The sequence below is a fragment of the Oryx dammah genome, unplaced genomic scaffold, assembly GCF_014754425.2.
Source record: "Oryx dammah isolate SB20612 unplaced genomic scaffold, SCBI_Odam_1.1 HiC_scaffold_3, whole genome shotgun sequence".
Classification (NCBI taxonomy): Eukaryota; Metazoa; Chordata; class Mammalia; order Artiodactyla; family Bovidae; genus Oryx; species Oryx dammah.
In genome coordinates this window covers 22,510,988-22,538,168 of record NW_024070187.1, presented here as the reverse complement: position 1 = coordinate 22,538,168, position 27,181 = coordinate 22,510,988, and the positions used below count along the sequence as shown (strand labels likewise).

General features: G+C 38.7%; 1 protein-coding gene across 1 annotated transcript in view; it reads left to right on the top strand.

Moving 5' to 3' along the window:
• LOC120862282 (B-cell scaffold protein with ankyrin repeats-like) overlaps positions 1-27,181 on the top strand; it is a 156,866-nt gene that overhangs the window by 69,805 nt on the left and 59,880 nt on the right. The window contains exon 3 of the mRNA XM_040238380.1: positions 17,897-18,051. Coding sequence (XP_040094314.1) covers positions 17,897-18,051 — 155 coding nt within the window. The remainder of the gene's footprint in view (positions 1-17,896; positions 18,052-27,181) is intronic.

Below are 27,181 nucleotides of genomic sequence, written 5' to 3'. Positions count from 1 at the left end.
TGTATTTTAGGACAATTGTGAGTATTAAAAGCATTTACGTGTAAAAATCTCTACCTAGGGGTAAAAAAAAAGTGAAAAGTGTTAGTTGCTTAGTCGTGTCCAGCTCTTTGTGATCCTATGGACTCTAGCCCGCCAGGCTCCTCTGTCCATGGAGTTCTTCAGGCAAGAGTACTGGAGTGGGTTGCCATTTCCTCCTCCAGGAGATCTTCATGACCCAGGGATCAAATCAGTGTCTCCCACGTTACAAAAATCTCTACCTAGGGTATTTGAGACTTAATCTGAACTCAATACATGTTACCTCTTGTTTTATCCCAACCTGAAAAGCTTCTTTTAGGATCTTATCTATTAATAAAGTGAGCCCCAGGAGAAACTTTCCTAGACTTAAATGCAGTCATCTTTCTTACTAATATATCTCACTGAATAAAAGGAAAAAAAAAAAAAAAACCAAAACTTATTGCTTCCCTAAAAATGTACAGAGGTGTATAGACTCAGCTTCTACTATTTTTATTCAAATTAAAAAAGATGATCCTTATATACACTATTTCTGAGAGAATGAAAGTATCCTTTAAAGGTTGCTTTTATGTGAAAGCAAGCAATTTCAAAGTCATTTTGTCTAGTCACATGAAAATAGAAAACCAAAACCTATAACACATGCTAAAATTATTTACACTTTATTTAATTTGGAAATTAAAATAAAATCCTCAGGAACAGAGTCCCTGGTATTCTGTGGAAATAGTCTTGGATATCAGTTTCAAATGTTGATTACTATTTAAAATGCATAAAATACTGGTGGACATTAAAAAAAATACCAAGGACAGTCTGCTGTCCAAGTCCATGATCTACTCTAGATGACTGTAAAGAATTTGCAGATACTTGAAGGAAAAATGTCAGAACTGTATCTGCTCCTTCAAATCTAATTTGGACTGAGAAGAATCATCATTACCTACTGATAATGATTCCACATGTTTGGCACTATAAAAAAAGTCATTTTCTCTGGCAGTGAGAGTCAGTCCAACAACATACAAACCACCCCTGGGAATTCTTTCTAATATAAAACATTCTTGTGAGATAATTCAGTGAGCAGCAAGACTGGTAAACACATACTCTCACACGTAAATTGCCCTTTCTTTGTAAATTAAGGATTCTAACTAGAACATCAATTTAATGTCAAATGGAGTGTAATCTTATGCTATCATAAGAATTAATGCCTTAGACATTTTCACTGGAGTTTTGGGCCATATGTTGTTTTTAACAACTTTGAAAACTGTGTCTTTGATTCTATAAGATTATTCTCATGATTAATGGACTATCATATCCAGGGATTTAACTTTAGGTGGGATATTGCATAGAGATTATGGGTCCCTGAAGTCTGACTAGCTATTCCTCTTTGCTCTCTGTGTGTTCATCCATGTCCGACTCATTTTGACCCCTTAAACTGTAACCCACCAGACTCCTTCCTCTGTCCATCGGATTTCCCAGGCAAGAATACTGGAGTGGGTTGCCATTTCCTCCTCCAGAGGATATTCTGGACCCAGGGATTGAACCTGCATTTCCTGTAACTCATTGGTAGGCAGAGTCTTTACCACTTAGCCACCTGGGAAGCCCTGTCTTCAGCAGTAACTAGCTCTGTCACCTTGGAAGTGTCCTCTCTGGAGGAGATAGCAAGGCAGACTCCACCACTTACATTACTGTGATCCCTCAGTGCATAAAGGAGGAGGATGCCCCCTCAGATAATGATAGTGGTGTCTGTATGAGCCCTGACTCCTCTCTGAGCTCTCCCCAGCATAGCCCCTCCACCTCCAAGGGCTCTCCAAATAAAAGCCTGCTATCTCCAGGTGCCCTCAGTGTCTCTTCCCACCCCAAACCCTACGACCCTCCTGGAGAGAAGATGGTAGCAGCAAAGTAAAGGGTGAGAAGCTGGACAAGAAGCTGAAGAAAATGGAGCAGAACAAGACAGCAGCCAAAAGAAGAGGGCAGAACAGGAGGCCCTCACTGGTGAATGTAAAGAGCTAGGAAAGAAGAATGAGGCTCTGAAAGAGAAGGCGGATTCCTTGGCCAAGGAGATCCAGTATCTTAAAGATCTGATAGAAGAGGTTTGCAAGGCAAGGGAGAAGAAAAGGGTCCCCTAGTTAGGGTAGTCAGGAGTATGTGCACTTGTATATAGAAGGCTGAAGCTGTGTTTTAACAAATTATTTTGTAGTGGGGAAAAAAAAGCTATTTCTTGCTCACAGCCTATTTTCCACATTTGAAGCATCACCTCCCTCCCTATCTCCTGGAACTCCCCATCAGCCTTCCTGGCTTTAATTTTCTTCCTAACATCTGCTACACTCCATATTTTAAACCTTTTTTTTTTTTTTTTTGCCTCCACCTCTTTAGCTTGCAAGTCCTGGGAAGAAAGATTCACCTCAGCTCTTTGTAGATCACCTGGTACATAACTGGTGCTTACTGAATATTTATTCAAAGAATCAGTGAATTAATCTATAAAATGAGGTTAATATTAACACCTACTTCATAGAGTTGTAGACATTTCAATACATTGTGTATTAATGTATGCAAAACACCAGCAACAGTACTTAGTACATAGTAAATGTCCAGTAGTTTTTAGCTGTTATTAATACTCTCAGAGAAGTTTGTTAATAAAACCGTAGGTAGTAATTCTAGAACAGATCTTTATTTGAAATTCTTTTCCTTTTAGTCAATGAACTTGTAGCATTGTAGCATCCCCTTTTCATTTGCTAAACTAGAAGACATCATCACTAAAAACTTCCCAGCTTCCTGAGAGTAACTTGTGGTTGACTTTGCTACATCGGGAGGGGAAAGATGGGGACTCTATCCACTTGCTAGAATAATGTAGTCACTCACTGAAGATTGAACAGAAACTCAAGTTCGGGGCCAAGGATATGGGATTTGAAGTGAAAGATAATATTAATAATCTTATTTTAATTAATATAATTAATTAATAATATTATATTAATTTATCATGCTTTTATTATTTACTTAAATTATTCATTCATGAGAGCTCAAAAAAGTTATTGTATTGTTATTTAAATTTAATTAATTCATATGTGCAGTCTCTTTTTCTTATTCTTTCCAAGGGCAGTGGTCTTGCAGTAGGCATTCCAGAAGGATCCTGTTCTTGTCCTACCAGTATCTTCCCTTCTTTCCTTTTAGACAGTGAGTCATTTACCAAGTCTAGTGACTCTGCTGGCTGCTGAGCCATTGAGAAGATCATATTAGCCATATGTGCCTTGTTCTTGCTTCTCTGTGTCTATCACTCTGTATTCTCTTGAAACACTAGGATTTTTGCTATGTGTAAATAACCTGTAATAAGTGAAAACAAGTGAAAGTGTTAGTTGCTCAGTCATGTCTGACTCTTTGCAACCCCGTGGACTGTAGCCTGGCAGACTCCTCAATCCATGGGATTCTCCAGGCAAGAATACTGGAGTTCGGCAGCCATTCCCTTCTCCAAGGGATCTTCTCAACCCAGGGATTGAACCTAAGTCTCCCACACTGCAGGCAGATTCTTACTGCTGAGGCACCAGGGAAGCCCACCTGTATAACACCAAAAATAGAAACATTAAAATTAACATTAATATGGATGGTTCCCTGAGTCTCAAAGGGAAGACCATAATAGACAGATTCTTCACAAAGAGAGGTTGTCACTTTTTCACTCTTGGTCCACTTCCTCTAATCTCGTTCCCTTCAAGAATTTCCAATTAAAATATTAATTCATTCATTGTAAAAATAATTTTTAAGCACCTATCATGAGTTCAACAACAAACAAGATAATTAATTCTTCAATCTCATAGAGATTGAAGAAAAGACTGATTGAGCATTGTTTCCAGTGACTAGAGTATTCTGTCTTTCTCCTCTTCATCATTTTACATTTAAAGCCTTCTTCTGAGAAGGCCAACCTGAATGCCTGGTCCTCAGTGGTCTTTATCTAATAACTAACATGTGGTGGTGGTGTCAGTGTTCCTAGCTAGGTAAAGAAGCTATACAAAGTAATGTCTCCCTGATTAAATTATTAAAGCTTCTTAGGAGGAAAACAAATTCTAATAATTTTCTAAACAATATTGAAATTTCAAGGACCAGAAGAGTCTCATTATTTATTTTGCAAAATTTAAGATTTTGCTATTAAATTTATTATTTAGGGCTTTATTACATTATTCCTGGGTTAATTGTATCTACATTTAATTTTTTTAACCCTGTTTGATAAGAAGTAATATGGCTTAGTGGTAAAGAACCTGCCTGCCAGTGCAGGAGTCATTGATTCTGTCCCTGGCTTGAGAAGATATCCTGGAGAAGGAAATGGCAATCCACGTCAATATTTTTGCTTGGGAAATCCCAAGGACAGAGGAGCCTGGCAGGCTATGGTCCATAGCATGGCAAAGTCAAACACAGTCAAACACAAGTTGCTAAATAAGCGACTAAACAATTTTCTTCACAGCTTTGAAACATTAGAAGAGGAATAAAATATTCTGTTTGGCTGAACAACTTATGGTAGAAAAATAGTTTCTGGCTCAGAGAACTTTAAAACTATATACAAATAGTTTTAAATGGTTGACAGAAATTCAGTAATCCAGCATTGAAAAGGGATTATAATTTTAAGTGTGTATTCAAAATAAAATGCAGTGTATGTGAAAATTTTGATTGCAAAGAGCTGTTAGCATATAAAGGGTTATTATTTCACAGTCCCATTTTAGTTTTTCAAAAATATGCATTGGTATTCTTAAAAAAAAAAGACTGTAAATTATATATATCAAAAGTTAGGGAGGGTTATCTCTAGGAAATAATATTATAGGTGATTTTATTTTCTTCTTTTTCTTTGTGTGTTCTAAATTATACATTGTTGCTGTTCAGTCACTCAGTGGTGTCTGACTCTGCAACCCGATGGTATGCAGCATGCCAGGCCTCCCTGTCCCTCACCATCTCCCAGAGTTTGCTCAAGTTCATGTTCTGTTGCATTGGTGATGCTTTCCAGCCATCTCATCCTCTGATGCCCTCCTCTCCTTCTGCCTTCAATCTTTCCCAGCATCAGGGACTTTTCCAATGAGTCAGCTGTTTGCATCAGATGACCAAAATACTGGAGCTTCAGCTTTAGCATCAGTCTTTCCAGTGAATATTCAGGGTTGATCTCCCTTAAGATTGACTGGTTTAACCTCTTTGCTGTCCAAGGGACTTTCAGGAGTCTTCTCCAGCACCACAGTTTGAAGGCATCAATTCTTTGACGTTCTGCCTTCTTTACGGTCCAGCTCTCACAAGCGTACATGACCACTAGGAAGACCATAGCCTTGACTATACAGACTTGTGTCTGCAGAGTAACGTCTCTGGTTTTTAGCACACTGTCTAGGTTTGTAATTGCCTTCCGGCCAATAAGCAGTCTGATTTCATGGCTGCAGTCACCGTCCGCAGTGATTTTGGAGCCCAAGAAAAAGTATGTCACTAACTTCCACCTCTTCCCCTTCTATTTGCCATGCAGTACTGGTGCTGGATGCCACGATCTTAGATTTTTAAATATTTTTTAATATTTATTTATGATTAAAGTCATAAGCTGGCTTTTTCACTCTCCTTCACCCTCATCAAGTTCCTCTTCATTTTCGGCCGTTAGAGTGGTATCGTCCACATATCTGAGGTTGCTGATGTTTCTCCCGCCTATCTTGATTCCAGCTTGTAACTCATGCAGCCTGACACTTCTCATGATGTGCGGAGTATATAGCTTAAACAAACAGGGTGACAGCGGACAGCTGTCTTTTCTCTATCTTGAACCAATCAGTTGTTCCATACAGGGTTCTCAACGGTTGCTTCTTGACCTGCATGTAAGTTTCTCAGGAGACAGGTAACATGGTCTGGTATTTCCATCTCTGTAAGAGCTTTCCACAGCTTGTCATGATCCACACAGTCAAAGGCTTTAGGATCACTGCCTTGTCATGGCGAAGGGGCTTGCGTAACTCAATGAAGTTGTAAGCCATGCCATGCAGGGCCACCCAAGACTACCAGGTCAAAGCAGAGAGTTCTGACAAAACCCCGAACCACTGAAGCGGGGAATCGCAAACCACCCCAGTATACCTGCCATAAGAACCCCATGAACTGTATAAAAGGCCAAAAATTATACATAATGAATATTTATTACTTATGTAAAAATACATAAATTTGATTATGAAAAATAGAATTGCTGCTGTCCTCTTACCTAGTGAAAATGATGAATAATTTTTGTTGATATTCCTTTTGGTCTGATTTTTGGAAAAGTAATATTTGTGTTGTTTGGAATGTGTTTTCAGTCACACAGTCGTGTCTGACCCTGCTCTCCCATGGACTGTAGCCCACCAGGCTTCTCTGTCCATGAAATTTTCCAGGCAAGAATATTGGACTGCACTGCTATTTCCTACTCCAGGGAATCTTCCTGACCCGGGAATCAAACATGCATCTCTTGTGTCTCCTGCATTGGCAGGCGGATTCTTTTACCACTGAGCCACCTGGGAAGCCCATATTATAAAGGATGAAGAAGAAAATTTTGAAAATAACTTTTACTCCTGCCTCTCAAAAATAACCACTTTTAAAATAACAGTAATTTTTTTCTTGCTGCATTATATATGTGTACATACACATATATGGCAGTATACTTATAGATCTGTATCATTTATGTATATGTAAAGGAGTACGTCAAGGCTGTATATTGTCACCCTGCTTATTTACCTTATATGCAGAGTACATCATGAGAAACCTGGGCTGGAGGAAGCACAGGCTGGAATCAAGATTGCTGGGAGAAATATCAATCATCTCAGATATGCAGATGACACCACCCTTATGGCAGAAAGTAAAGAGGAACTAAAGAGCCTCTTGATGAAAGTGAAAGAGGAGAGTGAAAAAGTTGGCTTAAAGCTGAACATTCAGAAAACGAAGATCATGGCATCTGGTCCCATCACTTCATGGGAAATAGATGGGGAAATACTAGAAACAGTGTCAGACTTTATTTTTCTGGGCTCCAAAATCACTGCAAATGGTGATTGCAGCCATGAAATTAAATGACACTTACTCCTTGGAAAGAAAGTTATGACCAACCTAGATAGCATATTCAAAAGCAGAGACATTACTTTGCCAACAAAGGTCTGTCTAGTCAAGGCTATGGTTTTTCCAGTGGTCATGTATGGATGTGAGAGTTGGACTATAAAGAAAGCTGAGTGCTGAAGAATTGATGCTTTTGAACTGTGGTGTTGGAGAAGACTCTTGAGAGTCCCTTGGACTTCAAGGAAACCCAACCAGTCCATCCTAAAGGAGATCAGTCCTGGGTGTTCATTGGAAGGACTGATGTTGAGGCTGAATCTCCAATACTTTGGCCACCTGATGCGAAGAGCTGACTCAGTGGAAAAGACCCTGATGCTGGGAAGGATTGAGGGCAGGAGGAGAAGGGGATGACAGAGGATGCGATGGTTGGATGGCATCATCAACTCGATGAACATGGGTTTGGGTGGACTCCAGGAGTTGATGATGGACAGGAAGGCCTGGCGTGCTGCGGTTCATGGGTTCACAAAGAGTCAGACGCAACTGAGCAACTGAACTGAACTGATGATACATAAATATGTGCATATATCTACACACATGTACATATATATGCTTTTATATTCAATGACCATCATAACAAAAATTATCTCATTCGTTTGGAATGCTTCTCAAACCATACATTTCATGAATTTCTACTCAGATTAATCTGTTTTTTCTTTTACATACTTCTAAGAAAAGACTAACAGAAAGAAACTGGTAAATTGCTGAATTTATCTGGGTTAAGTGTACATTATCATGTACTAGGTATTTCAGTGTAATATTTTCGAAGACCACAAAAAGTCATTTTCCTACTCATGAATTGTAAATCCCTTGTATTATTTAGCATCTAAACTTGCAATGATCAATTTATACACAAAGTTTTCTTATAGACTTTAAAAATACAGCAACCAGAATAGAGTCAATACTTTACAGTGTTATTCATTCAAGGCAATAATCAAAAGTCTGATGGTCAGTATTTGTTTGCAATCTTATTCAGTAAATCTGGATTTTATTTCATTCTGGATACTCTGCTGAAAGGGATTATCATTGATATGTGTTAAACTTCTCCAGAGAGGATGTAATTAGGGTTTATTTCATTAATTGTCATTTCAATTCTTTCATCTAAGTGTTTCATTTATCCAGTTGCAGGAAACAACAGTCGATAGCGTTGTTGTTGTTGTTTAGTCACAAAGTTATGTCCAACTGTTTTTGACCCCATGGACTGTGTAGCCCCCTAGGCTTCTCTGTCCTTGGGATGTCCCAGGCAAGACTGCTGCAGTGGGTTGCCATTTCCTTCTCCAGGGGATCTTCCTGACCCGGGAATTAAACCCTGGTCTCCTGTTTGGCAGGCACATTCTTTACCACTGAGCCACCTGGGAAGCCTGTCGATAGAATAGGTTATGCTAATATTACCTTAGCAACTCTCAGAAAAAGGATAAACAATGAAAATGTGTAGGAGAGCAGAGACAAGTTTAGTGCTTTCTAAGCTTTGGTGATTTTCTCTAACTTTGTCCTGTTCCCACCTTTAGGGTTATACTGATTGAAATACAGATGTACTTCCTTAAAACAGCCAGCCAAAACGTGTGGTAGATAGAACAAAATACTGTTCTTCAGATACAAGCTACAACTCCACTCATTCCCCAAATAAAAAACCAGGCACGGATTTATTTAATCATAAATCAAGCAACAGATATTTACATCTGCTATGCATATGAATACACAACATCTTATCACTATGTCTACTCATATAAATATTGGGCATCTGCTGTGTTAAAGGGGGCTTTCCAGTGTGGCTCAGCTGGTAAAGAAGCCACCTGCAATGTTGGAGACCTGGGTTTGATCCCTGGGTTGGGAAGATCCCCTGGAGAAGGGAAACCCTACCCACTCCAATATTCTGGCCTGGAGAATTCCATTGTCTGTATAGTCCTTGGGATCACAAAGAGTCGGATATGACTGAAGTGGCCCTATTGTATGTACCAGAGATAAAAAGGGGTAAACAGGACTAATTACTTGACCTCAAACAGTTGCATTCTAGCTGGATGGACAAGAAACAAGGAAAAAAATAAATACATGGTATGATTTCAGTTAGTGGCTCATGCTTTGTTAATGTTATGGAACAGTATCACACCAAGGTACGAATTGTTAATGTATGTCATTTCTCAAACTTCAGTGTGCATTCAAATCATTTGGATCCTTTTAAAATGCAGATTATGATTCAGTAGCTCTAGGATGGTGGCTAGAAGCATGCGTGTCTAATAAACTGCTGGTCTGAAGACAACAGTCTTGAGTTGCAAGATATAATATCATTTTTGTGTAGTTAGTTTGACTAAGAGGTGGGTAATAAAATGTATCTTAAAGGAAGAGTGGGTAATGGGTGATGGACTATGAGAAGGGGAAAGCATAGGAAAAAGGAGAAAATATAATAAACAGAATAGAACAGAAATGCAGATAAAAATGGAACACACAGGCGACCAAAAACAGCATCTCCTTCCATATTCTCTGTCTTAGAACTATTCCTGCTTGTTACGGACTAAAATAAAAAAACTAAAGTACTAAGAGTAGAATTAAATATATACTGATGCCTACATTTGCGAGAACTGGTAGAGTTTGTGCAGTTTCAGTGCCAGGATAAATGTGCATATTTAAATAATGTAGATTGATCGCTTTATTATTGGGAACCCACATTTACTTGGTTATATTGAGTATGTCTGTTTTTATATATATTTGTTAGGTAAGAAGTTTTATTATGATCATTATTATTTTTCCTTGGACATAGGCTTGAATGAAATAGTCCTTATTCTGTGTCTTTTATAATGCCCCACAGACAGCAAAGATTAAGATACCTGAGGACTAGACTAAAAGGTTGGTAAAATTACATCTTTTTGTGCAGTTTATTTGTTTCCTTTACCTCTTGGAAAAATACCTGTTTACTTCCCTGAGTGACAGGGAATGTTATAGTCTTTGGTATGACATTAAGACTCCAGAAGAGCATGCGAGAATCTGTACTGCCTTAAGCATATTTAATGGTATCAGCTACATTATGATTAAAGAATCGTTTACTAAGTTATAAATCTGTCCAAAAAATGATGTTCAGTGTTGAAATTCCAGGAATATGTTGCAGTGCTTTCTGAATCATAGTTAGCTGTACAAACTGAGAAAGATGGGTTTATGATCTTTTGAAAATAAAAAATTGCTTTTATTCAATTTGATATCATAAATTAGAAAAAGAAGGAGACTAATACTGAGTGCCTATCCTAGGCTTGACACACAATACATTTTATTAAATGTAATCAAAACAATCCAACAAGGAAGTCATTTACCCCATTAAACAATTGAAGAAATTGAAGCTTGTCTTCCAAGGTTGCATGAGAAGACAGGAAGTTTTTTTTAAGCCGCAGACATATGTCTTCTATATTATTGCTTGCCTCTCTCTCTCTGTTCCCACATTATTTATGATGAAAACTGAAACCTTGCTTTGTCTTTGACCTATTGATAGATGTGAAGGGTCATTGGGTAATGAGGAATAACCTTTTTTCATCAGATGGCTACAATGAAAGCAGTTCAAGTATGATAGCAATACAGGATTCTATCTTTTTTCAGTCTCCATTGCGTTTTGCTAATTACCAGAAAACCTGTCCTTATTCCAAGTGAGGATTTAATCAATTGACAAAAACAAAAGATCAAAATACTACACTAAAAGTTACTTTTTTGAAAAAACAATATTAAAAAGTTTCTATTTTGAAAACCATTTGGTATGTTTTAAAAATTAAACATATAATGATTTTTTGCAACTTAATTCATAAGGAAGTTTATTTTCTGATGCTTAACTATTTTATTGTTTTGCTAAGTTTACAGTGTAATATTGGATGCTAAAAAATTATAAACAATTATCTTGCCTTAGGATATCTGTAATTTTCCTCTGAGTGAGTGAGTGTCGCTCAGTCATGTCCGACTCTTTGAGACCCCATGAACTGTGTAGCCCACCAGGCTCCTCCATCCATGGGATTTTCCAGGTAAGAATACTGGGGTGGATTGCCATTTCCTTTTCCAGGAGATCTTCCTGACCCAGGGATTGAACCCAGGTCTCCTGCATTGTAGGCAGACGCTTTACCGTCTAGGATTATATTTATTTTAAAAGAGTAAAGACAAATTAATTTCAGTTAATAGTTTTGGTGATTGCTTAGATTACCTAAGCATGAGGTGATTTGTGGTAAGCTGGTTTATTTCATATATTATCTGAATGGTAGTGTTTCCTCCCCATTTTTCCATCATCATACATAAAGAAAATAATCTTTTCTGTAATTTCATTTGCATGTTGTAGAGGAGGGGTAAAGACATTTGCTCAATCTGTAATCTTGATCATTTTATTCCTGTATTTGAGGAATGTATATAGTTCAATCTATAAAACAAATATATTTTCATTATAGAAAATCAGAATAATTATTAAGTATATTAGATATTAAAAATAACTGATATTATTAGTTATGTATAAAATAAAATTGCTCATGACTCCGTCAATCAGAAATAACCTCTAGGTATCTTGGATTTATATAGCTAGTCTATTCGTATGCTTTCAAAAATTTGTCTTGAGTTTCTACTGCATAGTTCTGGATATGTATACATATTAAAAGACTTTATTTTTTAGAGCAGTTTTAGATTTACAGCAACTGAGAGGGAGATACAGAGATTTCCCATATAGTCTCTGCCCTGTCACCCCCAATGACATATATAGCCACCCCAGTTATCATCACTCACCACAGTGGTACATCTTTTTTACCATTTAAGAATGAGCCTACATTAACATATCATAATCCCTCAAAGTCCATAGTTTACCTTAGGGTATACTCTTGGTATTGTACAATCTAAGGGTTTGGACAAATGTATAATGATATGCATCCATCATTAATGGTATCATAGAGTATTTTTACTGCATTCCTCTCCCTTCTATTCCAGACCCCTGGCAATCCCAGATCTTTTTACTGTCTACAGTTTTGCCTTTTCCAGAATGTCATATAGTGGGAATCATACTATGTATGGCCTTTTCAGAGTGGCTTATTTCACTTAGTAATAAGCATTTAAGGTTTTTCCCCCACGTTTTTTCATTGTTTAATAGCTTACTTCACTTATTAGTGCTGAATAATATTTCCTTGTATGGATGAACCACAGCTTATTCATTTACCTGCTGAAGAACATCTTGATTGCTCCCAAGTTTGGGCAATTATGAATAAAGATGTTATAAATATCTATATGTAGATTCTTGTGTGGACATAAATTTTCCAGTTCATTTGAATAAATACCAAGGAGTGCATTTGTTAGACTGAATGATAAGAATATGTTTAGTTTTGTCAGAAACCACCAAAATGTCTTCCAAACTAGTTGTACCATTTGCATTTCCACCAGCGATTGATGAGAGTTCTTGTTCCAGATTCTTGGTAGCATTTGATATTGTCAGTGTTCCAAATTCTAATAGGTGTATAATAGGTGTATAGAGCTATTTCATTGTTATTTTAATTTGCATTTCCCTGATGACATACAAGTGGAGCATCTTTTCATATGCCTATTTTCTACCTATATATCATCTTTGGTGAGGTATTTAAAAACTTTGACTGATTTTAAATGGATTTGGTTGTTTTCTTAATTGTTGAATTTGAATTCCTTATAAATTTTGGAAAACAGTCCTTTTCTAAATGTGTCTTTTGCAAATATCTTCTCCGAATCTATGGTTTATCTTCTAATTCTCTAGACATTGTCTTTTGCAGACATGTTTTTCATTTTAATGAAGTCCAGCTTATGAATTATTTCTTTCATGGATCATAACTTCAGTGTTGAATCTAAAAATGCATCATCATACCCAAAGTCATCTAGGTTTTCTCTTCTGTTATTAATATCATCTAGTTTTATAATTTCATATACATTTATGTCTAGAATCCATTTTTAGTTAATTTTTGTGATTGTTGTAAGATTTGTGTCTTGATGCTTTTTTTTTTTTTTTGCATGTGACTAGTCATTCCATCACCAATTGTTGAAGTGACTTTTTACCTCATTGTATTGTTTTTTTCCCTTGCTTAAAGATCAGTTAACTATGTGATTCTACTTCTTGGCTCTTTATTGTGTTCCATTGAACTGTTTGATTATTCCTTTTCAAGACCACACTGTCTTGATCACTGTAGCTTTATCGTTAAGTATTGAAGTAGTGTAGTGTCAGTCTTCCAACATTGTTCTTCACCTTCAATATTAAGCTGCCTACTCTGGAACTCTTGCCTCTCCATATAAACTTTAGAATCAGTTTGTCCATATTTGTAATTTTCTGATGTTTTTATTGTGATTGAATTGAATCTATAGAGCAAATTGGGATGAACAGACATCTTGACACTATTGAGTTTTTCTATCCATGAACGTAGAATATCTTTCCATTTACTTAGTTCTTATTTGATTTTGGTTATTAGAGTTTTGTGGTTTTCATCATATTGATATTGTACATATTTTGTTAGGTTTATATCTAAGTATTTAACTTTGAGGAGGGACAAAGAAAAAGCTAGAGGGACTATTGTAAGTGGTATTCCATTTTTAACTTCTAATTTCACTTGTTTATTGTTAGTAAGACATTTTCCTTAGGAAAAAATATTGAAAAATTTATTATCAGTGGACCTGCCTGAAAGAAAAGTTAAAAGAAGTTTTTTAGTGAGAAGAAAAGTAATATAGATCAGAAATTCAAATCTGTAGCATCAAAGAAGGAATAACTGAAGATAAAATTTAAAAAAATATATATGTATATATATTTCCTATTTGTGATTGATCTAGAAGATAATAGTTTGTTCAAAATAATATCAACAATATATTTAATAATGTATGGGTTATATAATATATGATATAAATTTTACATATATATGCTTGTGTATGTTTATATATAATGACATAAATGAAAGCAGTATATAAAATATAAGAGGAAGGAGTAATCATTTTATTATTATAAGGTACTAAAACTATCTATAAAGTGGTACAGTGTTATTTGAAACTGGACTTGGATTAGTTGTAAATGCATATTGCAAGCTCTAGGATAACACCACTAAAAATGTTTTTGAGTATGACTGATATGCTAAATAAAAAAGAAGAAAAATGGAATCATATAAAATGTTCAATAAAAGACAATGGCAGAAAAACAGAAGAGAAAACTGGAACAAAGAACAGGGTAACAAAAACAGAAAACAAATGCTTTTTCCCTGGTCTCTTCAAATTGCACTCCCTTCCTTTCGGTATGTATACCTTGTAATTTTTCTTGATAACTAGACATAATGTGGGCTTCCCAGTGGCACTAGTGGTAAAGAACCCATCTGCCGGTGCAGAAGACATAAGAGACACGGGTTCGATCCCTGAGTTGAGAAGATGCCCTGCAGGAGGGCGTGGCAGCCCACTCCAGTATCTTGCCTGGAGAACCCCATGGGCAGAGGGCAGGCTACCGCCATAGGTTTGGGAAGAGTCGGACACAACTGAAGGGACATAGCACGCAGAGCACAAACGTAATATACTCTGTAAAAAGAGCTGTTGCCGACAGACCTTTAGTAATGAGTGGTGAGGTGTGGGGAGGAGGCTTTCTAGACTCCTGTGATTTAGGCCTCAGTCCTTTAGTAAGCCTACGCCTGTCGACTGTGAACCTCACAAGAGTTTCTCCGTTTATCCCCTTTAGGTGAGAGGGGATTGTTATAGTGGGCTACAGTTAGTTGTTTCCCTTCCTGTGGTCAGTTCAACTCTGAAAATACCTTAATAGATTAGGCTCTGATTAAGTAGTTTTTCCTGAGGGCAGGCCTTGTTAAGAAGACTAGAGGGCTCTGGAGTCTCTAAGGTTGTTTCCATTTCCTTAGAAATACTGTTCCCCAATATTTGCTGTGGGAATCTGGTCAAACTCCTAGAGCTAAATCTCAAAATCATGTGTCCCCTCCAACCTTTTAGCTGAACCCTCTTGGAGATTTTAACTCTCAGACTTGTCCTCTGTTGAATGTCCAGCAGTTTGTCAATTGCACCTCAGAAGCCACGGCCACAAGAAGCCCGTGCACCACAACCAGAGAGGAGCCCCCACTTGCACAACTGGACAAAAGCTGGTGCTGCAATGAATACCCAGCACAGCCAGACATAAACAAACAAAAAATTAATCAAAGAGTTGTCAGATTTTTAGTCTGTTCAGCTTTTTGTTTGTTAGGATGGAGTGGTGATGTCCAAAGCTTCTTAAATATGGAACCCGAAACAAGAAGTCCTATACTTCATATTTTACTAAAATGGGAACCTACAAAATTGACAAGTTTGTAACTTGAATTCTTTTCACTTATGTCCTAAACTTGTTCTTTACTGTTAAATGTTCTTTGATAGAATTTTAATTAGTGACAATATCTTTTATTACATTAGATATTTTTATCTGGTCTGTTATTGCTTAGACTGCTCCTAATTTTCTGCATTATAAACAGATCTTCTGTGAGCATTTAGAGATAAATATTTTGCACATCTATAATTATGTCCTCAGAGTAAAGAAAATAGCTCTTCCTAACCTAATTCCACAGATGAATTAACACAAAATATCCTAGATACTGCTACAGTGGACAGCATATACCTCTTAAGATACATTAAATAAAATCAGTTCTCTTGTTCTTTCATCAATTCACAAAGTGATCAAGCCAGTTCTATACAACCTTTCACTGTTTTGGGGTCTGTATGAAAAAGCATGAGAGAGAAAGAGAGAATGAGATGCTTATGGAAGTGCCTTAAATTGTTAGAGAAATAAAGGCTGTTTTTCATGCCATTTCAAGCAAGACTGGTACTGGGAGAATCTGGAAATCCCAGGTGCTTTTGTACTTTTATTTTGTAAATTTCATAAGACAGAAAAAAAAAGAAAAAAAGCAAACCAACACTCCTTCTTAGGTGTAGCATGGGGACAGCTCCTCTCCAGAGGATATCATTTTTTTACTCTGCTTCTCTGATAGGAATGGTGACTTTATTTTTGAGATGCAATGACACCAAAATTCTAGCCAGCTTCATCTATATATAGATCTTCATCTATATTGCCTTCGACTCTTCTTCCTTGTCATTTTGTCAATTTCTTTTTGCCAGAGGAACTTGGAACACACCTGTACTTGAACTATTATTTATTTTTTTGTCTGGTAGCAATGAAGTGAAGGCTACCATGGCAAACCATGGGGCATCTTAGTAACATTGTATTAAGAAAAGACTTACTGTAGGATTTAAGATTGTATTGTGATTTGAGGAAGGGTTCATGGAAGCAGGGCTTTGTTATTGTTTGCTTGCTGTCAAAAAGTGGGTGTAATTTGATGATTTGCATAATTAATGACTCTTACTGAGAAGCTGGGTAGCCAGCTCTCCCAGCAACTGAGGGGTTTCTGGGGCACAGTGTTTTCAGCACACAACCTCCCCCAAATCCCAAGCAAACTGGGAGAAGTTGGTTACCCTACCTGGAAGGTAAAAATGAAAAGAGGCTGAGGCTAGACTTGGTAAAGAAGCAAAGTCACTCACAGGAGCCAGGATTCAGGATATCTGGTTCCTTTTGTGGTTTGGCTGATGTTCATGTTTTTGCCTGGATTCAGACATGATTACAAAGTAGCCTGATCTCTGACCGGACCCATCATGGTGGCAGTATGGTCTAGCGGTGGTGATTTTCTGTGAGATTGTTGGTGTTCAACAGGACCGGAGGCCACTGCCTAGCAACACCAAGCCCTTCACAAGGGATCAGGACAATTTCTAGCTGTCAGGAGCTGTTTTCCTTTTCTCCAGTACCCTTCTTTGGGGATTTGAGGGGGACTCTTGTGGTTGGCCAAAGACACGACAGTTGTGTCTGTTGTGAGAGCCTTGGTTTCAGTCATATTGGTTCTGTGCCCTAAGGAAATGCTTTGGACTTTGGACAATAAAGATGTTATCCATCTCTCTTCACACAACTCTTTTCTTCAATAAAGTTTTTTTAATGGTTAAGAGCAAATGCTGAATTACTGTTACATTTTTAAACAATCAAATACTTTTCTTCTTATATTCAAAGTTCACATTAGCATATTTTAGTGTTCTTAATAGTAAATACCATAAAGAAACCCATATCATTTAACTGAAGACACTTTTTTCACAGGACACATTAGCGTTTTGATGAACACTAATATTTCACTATTAAACCAGTGTTTCATAGAAATATTAGTTTGTTTTGTGATTGTCTCCTAGTTATGCCTATTGTTTTAAAAAATTGGAAAATACATAAAGGGTAAATAATTGTTCCAAGTTAAATTGCTCTGATTTTAAATGAATAAATTTTCTTATTTACAGTCATTGAAAGGAGATAGTTTCATGTTTTTCAGATTTTCTGTTCTAATATAAAGTGGTATTTGGATTTTTTGGGGGGAAAATATTTACCTAGGAGATGAAAATATGTATTTGATTTAGTTTAATAGCTAAGGTTATAATACTAGTTAAATTAGGAGGCATCATTTTAATTATTAACATTGGTTCAATTATTTTGACTATCTTGAACTCAGTTTGGTTGTCCCATATAATAATTAAATCAACTGTTCAGCAATTAGTTTTTATAACAATGGAGGAACTTAATATGGCCTTAGCTGTATTATGGGCTTCCCTGGTGGCTCAGAGGTTAAAGCATCTGCCTGCAATGCGGGAGACCGGGTTCGATCCCTGGGTTGGGAAGATTCCCTGGAGAAGGAAGTGGCAACCCACTCCAGTATTCTTGCCTAGAGAATCCCATGGACAGAGGGGCCTGCTGGGCTACAGTCCACGGGTCGCAAATAGTCGGACACAACTGAGTGACTCTTGGTATTGGTAGCAGTATCATAATCCATATTAATGAACTTTCTTTTAGGTTCTGCAGACTACCTGGAGATCACTAATCCACCAGACCTAAGAAAGGAACAATCTGGGCAAACCAATGAGAGAAAGGAAGTTGAAGAATTATCAGAAGCTTCAGGAAGCACCATACCACAGGCAGTGGTGCTTCCTGCTGAGATTCCATGTGAGGTCAGTAAAGACACCTTGTTATTGTTGTAATGGATACTGCATTTCACTAAAATGTAACTAACACTAGAAGCTCCAATGTAGAGGTATTTTTGTTTACTCTGTTCTTGGCTGTGTCCTCAGAATGGCAGAACAATGTCTGGCAGTTAGTCGGCATTTGATATGTATTTGTTGAGTAATAGAATATTGAAACATACATGAAAGCACCATGTTATTAGATGTTACTTGATATGTTTTAATGCAGAAGGCAATGGCACCCCACTCCAGTACTCTTGCCTGAAAAATCCCATAGATGGAGGAGCCTGGTAGGCTACAGTCCATGGGGTCACAAACAGTCAGACACGACTGAGTGACTTCACTTTCACTTTTCACTTTCATGCATTGGAGAAGGAAATGGCAACCCACTCCAATGTTCTTGCCTAGAGAATCCCAGGGATGGGGGAGCCTGGTGGGCTGCCGTCTATGGGGTCACACAGAGTTGGGCACGACTGAAGCGACTTAGCTGCAGCTAGCTGCTGATACATTGCAAACAGATTTACAATTGCTATATATATGTGTGTATGTGTGTGTGTGTGTGTGTGTGTGTGTGTGTATCAAACTGTTCAAAGCAAAGTTGGATTCATATTAACCAGATCAAGGATTTTATTTTCATGAAAGGAAATATGTCCTTGAATAGAATTTGAAAATACTTTAGGACCACCTATCTTCAATTATAAAGCATGTGTCAAAAGCCTACATTATGAAGTGGAAATATCATAACAGCTAGAAGAGCTGGTTTGAGAATAAAAATATAATGTTTGAGCAAGTAGATTTCTCAGGAGGTGTTATGTGATACATGTTGCTAACATTTCTTCTTCTTAAGTCTTCATTGGACTGAACCACTAAAATAAGCCATGCGAGAGCTTGACCAAAATTGGGGCTAGGTTTTGGAGAAGACTCTTGAGAGTCCCTTGGACTGCAAGGAGATACAACCAGTCCATTCTGAAGGAAATCAGCCCTAGGTTTTCTTTGGAAGGACTGATGCTAAAGCTGAAACTCCAATACTTTGGCCATCTCATGCGAAGAGTTGACTCATTGGAAAAGACTCTGATGCTGGGAGGGATTGGGGGCAGGAGGAGAAGGGGACGACAGAGGATGAGATGGCTGGATGGCATCACCGACTCGATGGACATAAGTCTGAGTGAACTCCGGGAGTTGGTGATGGACAGGGAGGCCTGGCGTGCTGCAATTCATGGGGTCGCAAAGAGTCGGACACGACTGAGCGACTGAACTGAACTGAACTGAATCTCTAGAAACTAAAAAGATGCTGGCCCTCAACATCTGCAGTGTACTTGAGCAGAAAGAGCCAAAGATACAGGAGAAGCTTGAGAGTTGCCTGAGAGGGTCCTTCAGGTAGCAGCCAGTATTTAGGTTACAGGAGCTGCACTTGTCTGCTTGCTGACTGTGCTTAGTCACTCAGTCATGTCCAGTTGTTTGTAACTCCATGGACTGTAGCCCACCAGGCTCCTTTGTCCATGGGAATTCTCCAGGCAAGAATACTGGAGTGGATTGCCATGCCCTTCTCCAGGGTATCTTCCCAACCCGGGGATCAAACCCAGGTCTCCCGCATTGCAGGAGGCAGATTCTTTACCATCTGAGCCACCAGGGAAGCCTGAGAATACTGGAGTGGGTAGCCTATCCCTTCTTCAAGGGACCTTCCCAACCCAGGAATCAAACCAGGGTCTCGGGCACTACAGGCGGATTCTTTTCCAGCTGAGCTACCAGGGAAGCTCACTTGTCTGCTTACTGGGAGGCATATTTGGGGAGAGAATCCTCTGATCCTGCTGGTTCCAGCAGCCCTGGCAGAAGCAGAATGTTCTGTGCAATTTTGAAAAGCTTATTTCCCTCATCTCCAGACCTCATGCACAAGCAGGAGAATTGCCAGCAATTTAAGTTACTATGTTATCAGTGCCAGAGGAACAAAAACTTCTTTGGCACTCCCTTAGAGACCCCAGGAACCGGAACTGTACAGGTTGGAGGGAACCGAGACAGAGGAATCAGGCAAAGAAATATTACAGCCTACTTGAGGAAGGAAGCCCAGGCCAAACAATCAGAACCAGCGGCTCCTATTGAGAAATAATGGAAGAGACAGAAATCAGTAGAAGAGACTATAAAAGGGAAATGAAGACTATTCTCAAATAGGTAAAGTCAAAGTAAAAAAAAAAAAAAAAAAAAAACCCTCTGGAACTAAAAATTGCTCACGAAGAATTATGCAATGAGTCTAACTAGCTGCTTTTAAAAATATCTGCAACAGTAAAATTTGAACAATATAAAACCTTTCCATTATTAAATTGCAGAGACATCAAAATCCAAAAATTAAATCCCACTGCCCTCCAGGTAGAAATCACACACTCAGGTGGTTGGGGAGGACCAGGGTTCTTTCCATAGCAGAATTGTGGACTGTCTTTTATTTATTGACATGGATATAATTCTATCAGAATCTTTGAAGGGTCTGAATTAAATTATTTCAATCCCAAATCTTTCTTGGGAGCCCCACTTTTTAAACAATCCTAAGATTTGAAAGATCATATAAGACTATTTTAGCACCAGCCAGCTTCCCAAGTGGCAATTCAGGAGATATAAGAGACACGGGTTCAACCCCTGGGTCAGAAAGATCCCCTGGAGGAGTGTTCGACAACCCAGTCCAGTATTTTTGCCTGGAGAATCCCGTGGATTGAGAAGCCTGGAGTGCTACAGTCCATAGGGTCACAAAAAGTTGGACATGACTGAAACGACTTAGCATGTACACACTAAAAATTTGAAACAGACTGATCCATGGACCAAAAATAGTCACCCAAGTCAAAATCTTGTATTCTTAGAACCTAGATCTTAGTATAGTCTAAATTCATGTCCCAGTTTTCATGCACCACAAGAAAGATGAGTGAAAATCATGTTCCAGATTTACCAGGAACCTGCATCTCTTATGTCTTCTGCATTGGGAGGTGGTTTCTTTTACCACTAGCAGCACCTGGGAAGCCCAGGATAGCATTCAGTCTATACCAGTTGTCTGAAAGCACAACCTTTGCACTTACTCGTTTCTGAGAAGTCTTCAAGTTACTGGGTAAATGGAATCCACTTAAATGTATAGCTTTCTCTCCAGAAATGATATTTGAGACTTCTTTGCCATTGTACAAAATCTAGAAATTTATGAGACTGTCATTGCCAGTCACCAGGTCATATTTGAGATGTGCCTCTTCTGCTCCCAGTATCTTCAAATTCTATGAATTTCCCCTTATACTTTAAAGTTTCCAGCATGCCATTGTTGAGTTGACTGATTCAGTCTATTGGTGTCATCTTCATTCTTTCTGACGAACAGGGAATTAGCTTAAGTCTCTCCTGCTGTCTCCTGCTGCAGAATGGCTTGAGTCTGTAGACCTGCCGCTAGCCAAGTGCTCTCCCTGAGCCCTCCTCTGCTCTGGAGAAGTGGCGTTTATTGGTGTAACTGAGGCTGCAGGTGAGCCTGCTGTGGCTTTTGACCCCAGGAGCCTGGCCCTTTTGATTCCTTCTGCCTAGTCATCTTTCCCAGCATTGTTCCTTTCCTGGACCTTGAAATTTGTGCCGCTTTAAAAACAGCAGAAAAACATTTTTTTTTCTTTTGACAGGTTTTTGTGTGTGTGTGTGTGTGTGTGTGTGTGCACTAGTGAAGATGTGCCTCCAGTGTTCTATTTATGTAAGTTATTCTCTGTCTTTTTAAGAAACACCTAAATGGGTCTTAACAGTTTAAATCTGCTTAATTCAGCCTCTTCTTTTCCCTTTTCTAGGATTAGCAATCTTTGTTCTGTTTTAGTGTTTGTTAAGCTTTTTGTTGTTTTTTATGGGCCAAAATACTTGCTTTTCTAGTATATTCCTCTTGATTTTGTCTTGTATAGGGTAACATATCGTGAGAGATATGAAATCAGTGAGTTCTAAGTCTTCCAAACAAGTCCGTTGTTCAAAGTAATCTTACCCAATTTTGTTCCTGATGAATTATCCACTTGGGAGGCATTCTCCCTTTGAAATAATATCTAAACCATAACTGAACCTGGTCTGTTATTTGCTAGCTTCTTTTCCCTTTGCTGTGTATTTACCTCAAAGTCCTAATTTCATTAATTTCTCAGGAAAATTCCCTCAGAACAATGATTCTCATCTGGGAGTGATTTGGCTGTCTCTCCCAAGGAGATATCTGGCAAAGTCTATAGACAAGTTTGTCATAACTGGGGGTTGCTCCTGGCATCTGCTGAGTAGAAGCCAGGGATGCTACTAAAAATCCCATAGTGCACAGGGTGTTCCCCACAGCAGTGACTTCTCTGGTCCCAAAGTGTCAGTAGTGTCAAGGTTAAATCCTGCACCAGGGGATAGAAAATACATTCATGCCTCTCAGTAATAGGTCACCTTCAAATCAGCCTAGGAATGGCATTCAAGGAGTCAGTACTCTTCTTCAGAGGCTTGTCTGCAGCCCAGGCAGTTCTGTGATCACTTGTTAGAGCTGTGCTATGCTGTGCTAAGTTGTGTCCGACTCTTTGCCACCCCATGGACTGTAGCCCGCCAGGCTACTCTGTCCATGGAATTCTCCAGGCAAGAATATTGGAGTGGATTGCCACAAGAATACTGGAGTGGGAAAGGGATCTTCCCAGCCCAGGGATCAAACCCACTTCTCTTACGTCTCCTGCATTGGCTGGAGGATTCTTTACCACTCGCGCTACCTGGGAAGCCCTTCTTGTTAGAGAGGCATCACTCACGCTACCTGGGAAGCCCTTCTTGTTAGAGAGGCATCATGTCTAAGCAGTAATCCAGTCACTGGATAATTTTTTAATGGATTTGACCTGAAGCTTTAAGAGGGATCCTTTGGGTGTTTTCCTCAATGGCCCTTTCAGAAATACTGTGGTTTCCTCTAAATGCCTCCTGCCTCTCCTGGAGCCCCAGTCATGGGTCAGTAATGGCCTCTCTATTGCTTCTTCCATCCACAAGAGCAGCTAAGAGGAGTTTATTTTTATCTTGTCTTATCTGTGTAGGCAGGACTTCAATATGGCATTTTCCCTTCCTTTTGGTAGAATCTGCTGCAATCTCAGCTTTTGTCCACCCTGAACCTCTTACTTCCTTTCATATAGTTATATATATTTCTTTATGTTTATGTTATTCTTCCATAGCTACTGTTCAGATAAGACTGGTTACTTGTTGATTTTTGAGCAAATTTAATTCTTAAACTTATAGTACCACCACACACACAAAAAATCTTTTAATGGGCTTTATCAGCAATGATAGCTATATTAATTTCATTGACTTATTTTTCTGAGTCCTAGAACATGGCACATCCCCTGGTAAAGACCTTCATTTTATTTGACCTTCACTGATGTATATGTCTGTGTCTGCAACCATAACATGAGTCTCCAAACCCAAATCTGTTCAGATCACAGATTGTATAATCAGTGAATCTAGAGAAACTCTGAGAATATATGAAGGACTCTTAGCAGGGCCCATGGGGAAGCTACAAAAACCTCTGAGATTAGCGCCTTCCTGTCAGAAACTAACAGCACTGCCAACTGATTTCTGACATCAAATCACACATTAGATCTTGATAACCAACCTTAACTTAAAGTCAGATCCTATGCTTTAATTGAAACATAACAGTAAAAGCAGCAAAAAATTATTGTGTGTGTCACTGCCTAAAATGTCTATGTTGTAAACATTACCCCTTCAGTGGTAAGGTTTTACAATGACAAAAAGGTGGTTTTTTCCCTTTAATCAAGTGTTTCTCAAATTAAGCAGCATGTCTGACAGTTTCCACTGTTTCCGCATCTATTTCCCATGAAGTGATGGGACCAGATGCCATGATCTTTGTTTTCTGAATGTTGAGCTTTAAGCCAACTTTTCACTCTCCTCTTTCACTTTCATCAAGAGGCTTTTTACTTCCTCTTCACTTTCTGCCATAAGGGTGGTGTCATCTGCATGTCTGAGGTTATTGATATTTCTCCCGGCAATCTTGACTCCAGCTTGTGTTTCTTCCAGCCCAGCGTTTCTCATGATGTACTCTGCATAGAAGCTAAATAAGCAGGGTGACAATATACAGCCTTGACGTAATCCTTGATTCATTGGGTCGCAAAGAGTTGGACACGACTGAGCGAATGAACTGAACTGAACTGAACTGAGGGATGACTTGGGGAGGTTTTACAAAGTAAAAATGTCTGAATCCTACTGTTAGAGATTCAGATATAAATAGTATGAGTTTTGGCCTGGATATTGGGAGTTTTAAAAGCTTCCCAGGTGATTCTCCAAGGTGAGAATTAGCAGCCAAATTTGGAACCATTGCCATGACCTAATCCTTGCTCTGCCATCATGGGTCAGGTCAGGGTCAGCTTCAGGGACTTGCACAGTGCTGGCTTAATAAGGCCCATGCCCATGCAACTGTGCTTGTAGAGCTAGTTCCTATAAATTATGGATATATGAAAAGAGCCATTGGTCTGGATGCACAAGTCTAAGTAAGCTGATATGATCCACAAGGATCAAAATCCTTTGTTACATGTGCTTAATGATTCATTAAAGTCTAGAAGGGTACCCACCCTGAGACAATCTAGGAACTCCACTACTGATGTGTTGTACTGCAGACAAAGTTCCAGCCCTTTTAGTGAGGTCTCAAGGTTTGTTTTCAGTGCAGCAAATCTAGAGAGTTTGGTAGTGATTATTATTATAACGCTTTCTCAATTTGAATGCTCAGAGCCAGATAAGGTGTAAACAAAGAAGTTAGATTGAGAGCAAAATAGCATCTGATAAAACTGAATTTATGACCATTTGAATGTCCTAATATTGCCTCCATTAAATTAAATATGTCCATATAATTGTAGCTTTAATTAAGATATCCATAATAATTAAGGCTTCCCCAATGACTCAGACAATTAAGAATCTGCCTGCAATGCAGGAGCCTCGGGTTCAGTCCCTGGGTCTGAAAGATCCCCTGGAGAAGGGAATGGCAACCTGCTCTAGTATTCTTGCTTGAGAATTCCGTGGACAGAGGAGCCTGGTGAGCTACAGTCCCTGGGGCTGCAAAAAGTTAGATATGACTGAGCAACTAACACTTTCACTGTTTTCACTTTCATAATAATGAAGAACAGGGCTGGATGAGTGCAGGCCTTCCCTCCTCAGCAGCCCCCTTTGAGCATGGAGATGCAAGAAGCAGATGAAGCTGTGAGTCCTGAGAGGGATAAGGAATAATGCTTGCTCAATGTAAAAAAAAAAAGTCATATTTTTATAGGCTTAATCCATCTCAATTTGAAAATACATATAGATTGCCTCTTCAATTTTTTTTAAAGATTTTTTTTTATTTGGACCATTTTTAAAGTCTATTAAATTTGTTACAGTATTGCTTGTATTTTTGTTTTTTGGTTGCAAGTCATGTGGGATCCTAACTCCCCAACCCACACCCCCTGCATTGGAAGATGAAGTCTTAACCTAGAACCACCAGGGAGTTCCCCAGAGTACCTCTTATGTACCTAATTCTTACAAGATGCCAAAATGATATAAAAAATAAAAATAGCTTCAGGGTGTTTAAAATCTGTCTGGGAAGCCTCAATACAGACATTAAAAACTTATTAAGACCAGAGGGCATGACTTAGAAAGGTTCAAATGATGAATACACGTGTGAAATGTTTTATGATCCCTTTGGAAGCTGTACGTGAAATCTGAGATGGACCTTGGTGAACAGGATAAGTATGAGGAAATGGAGGGAGAGTAGGAACTCAAGAGCATGCCAACATTATGTGCAAATAGGAGCGGCTTCCTAATAAGCAGGGCCCAGTGTAAAATGAAAAGGTAGAGACCCCAGTTCTAATTATTAAGCATTTCAAGATGTGATAGCAGAACATTAAAACAAGGGTAGGTTCTGTGCATCTTCAGAGATTACATGCCCTTGGAGCTTGTCCCAGTTACAAATGAGGTGTCAGTGCCTCCTTGGGGGTGATCAGTGTGCTGATCTTTTGTTTAGATCTCTTCTCTGGAGATGGTTGAAAGGCGGGAGAGAATCTGGTGCATAAGAAGCAGCTCAGGGAAGCACCCGGCTTCCCAGGCGGCACCAGTGGTAAAGAATCCGCCTGCCAATGCAGGAGACTTAAGACACATGGGTTCGATCCCTGGGTCGGGAAGATCCCCTGGAGGAGGAAATGGCAGCCCACTGCAGTATTCTTGCTGGAGAACCCCATGGACAGAGGAGCCTGGCAGGCTACAGTCATAGCATCGCCAAGAGTCGGACATGACTACAGCGACTTAGCGCAGCACGGCATGTGAGCACCCACGAATGAGGAGGAGTTGCTGGCTGAATATACACCAGGAGAGGATGCTCAGGATTACTAAATTTCGAAGGCGAGAGGTCAGTTTTACATGAAGGGATGAACAAATAGAAGAAAACACCAGAGAACTTTGAAGCTGGATTTGAGCCAGAGTGAAAATGGGAAGTCATTAAAGCTGCAGAGTAAGGAGACAGATGTGAGCAAGTGAGGGACTAAGGAACTGCCTTGGAAGTGTGGTCTCTGAAGAAGAAGTGGCAGGCGTGAGGGCCGGAAGGAGCTCCAGTTGCTGACCTCAGACTCAGATGAAGTAGTGCGTGAGGAGGCATCGGCAAAGAAACAGAAGCATTTCCCATAGGTCGGATGTGTGAAGCCAGAGCAGTAGGTGGACTCTTGGGATCTTTTCTCAAAGTGCAATTTAATTGATGTAGAGAAATCTAGTTCAGAATATCCTGTGGACAAATACTTGGGAGCACTAGACTCTGCTGGAAAAATGCCAGAGGTAGATGTGTGTCAGCTGAAATGATTTAACATCAACATATTTGTAAAAACCCCATAGTACAGAGCATTAAAAATGTAAGTTTTATTGGTGGGTGATTTATGCTTAGGGAAATAATATTTAAATAAGAGAACTTTGAAATTAATGACTTTTGGGTAAACACAGTTTTATAAGAGCATATAAATGTGATTCCTGTTTATTTTGTGAAAGACTGAAATTCAGTTTGACTTTGAAGAAAGCCTTTGAAAGGTGATATTTGAGATAATCATAAAATATATTTCATTTTAGTTATTTTGAAGGTTAAAACAGCATCATGTAAACAATAGTACAGAGTTTAATTTAA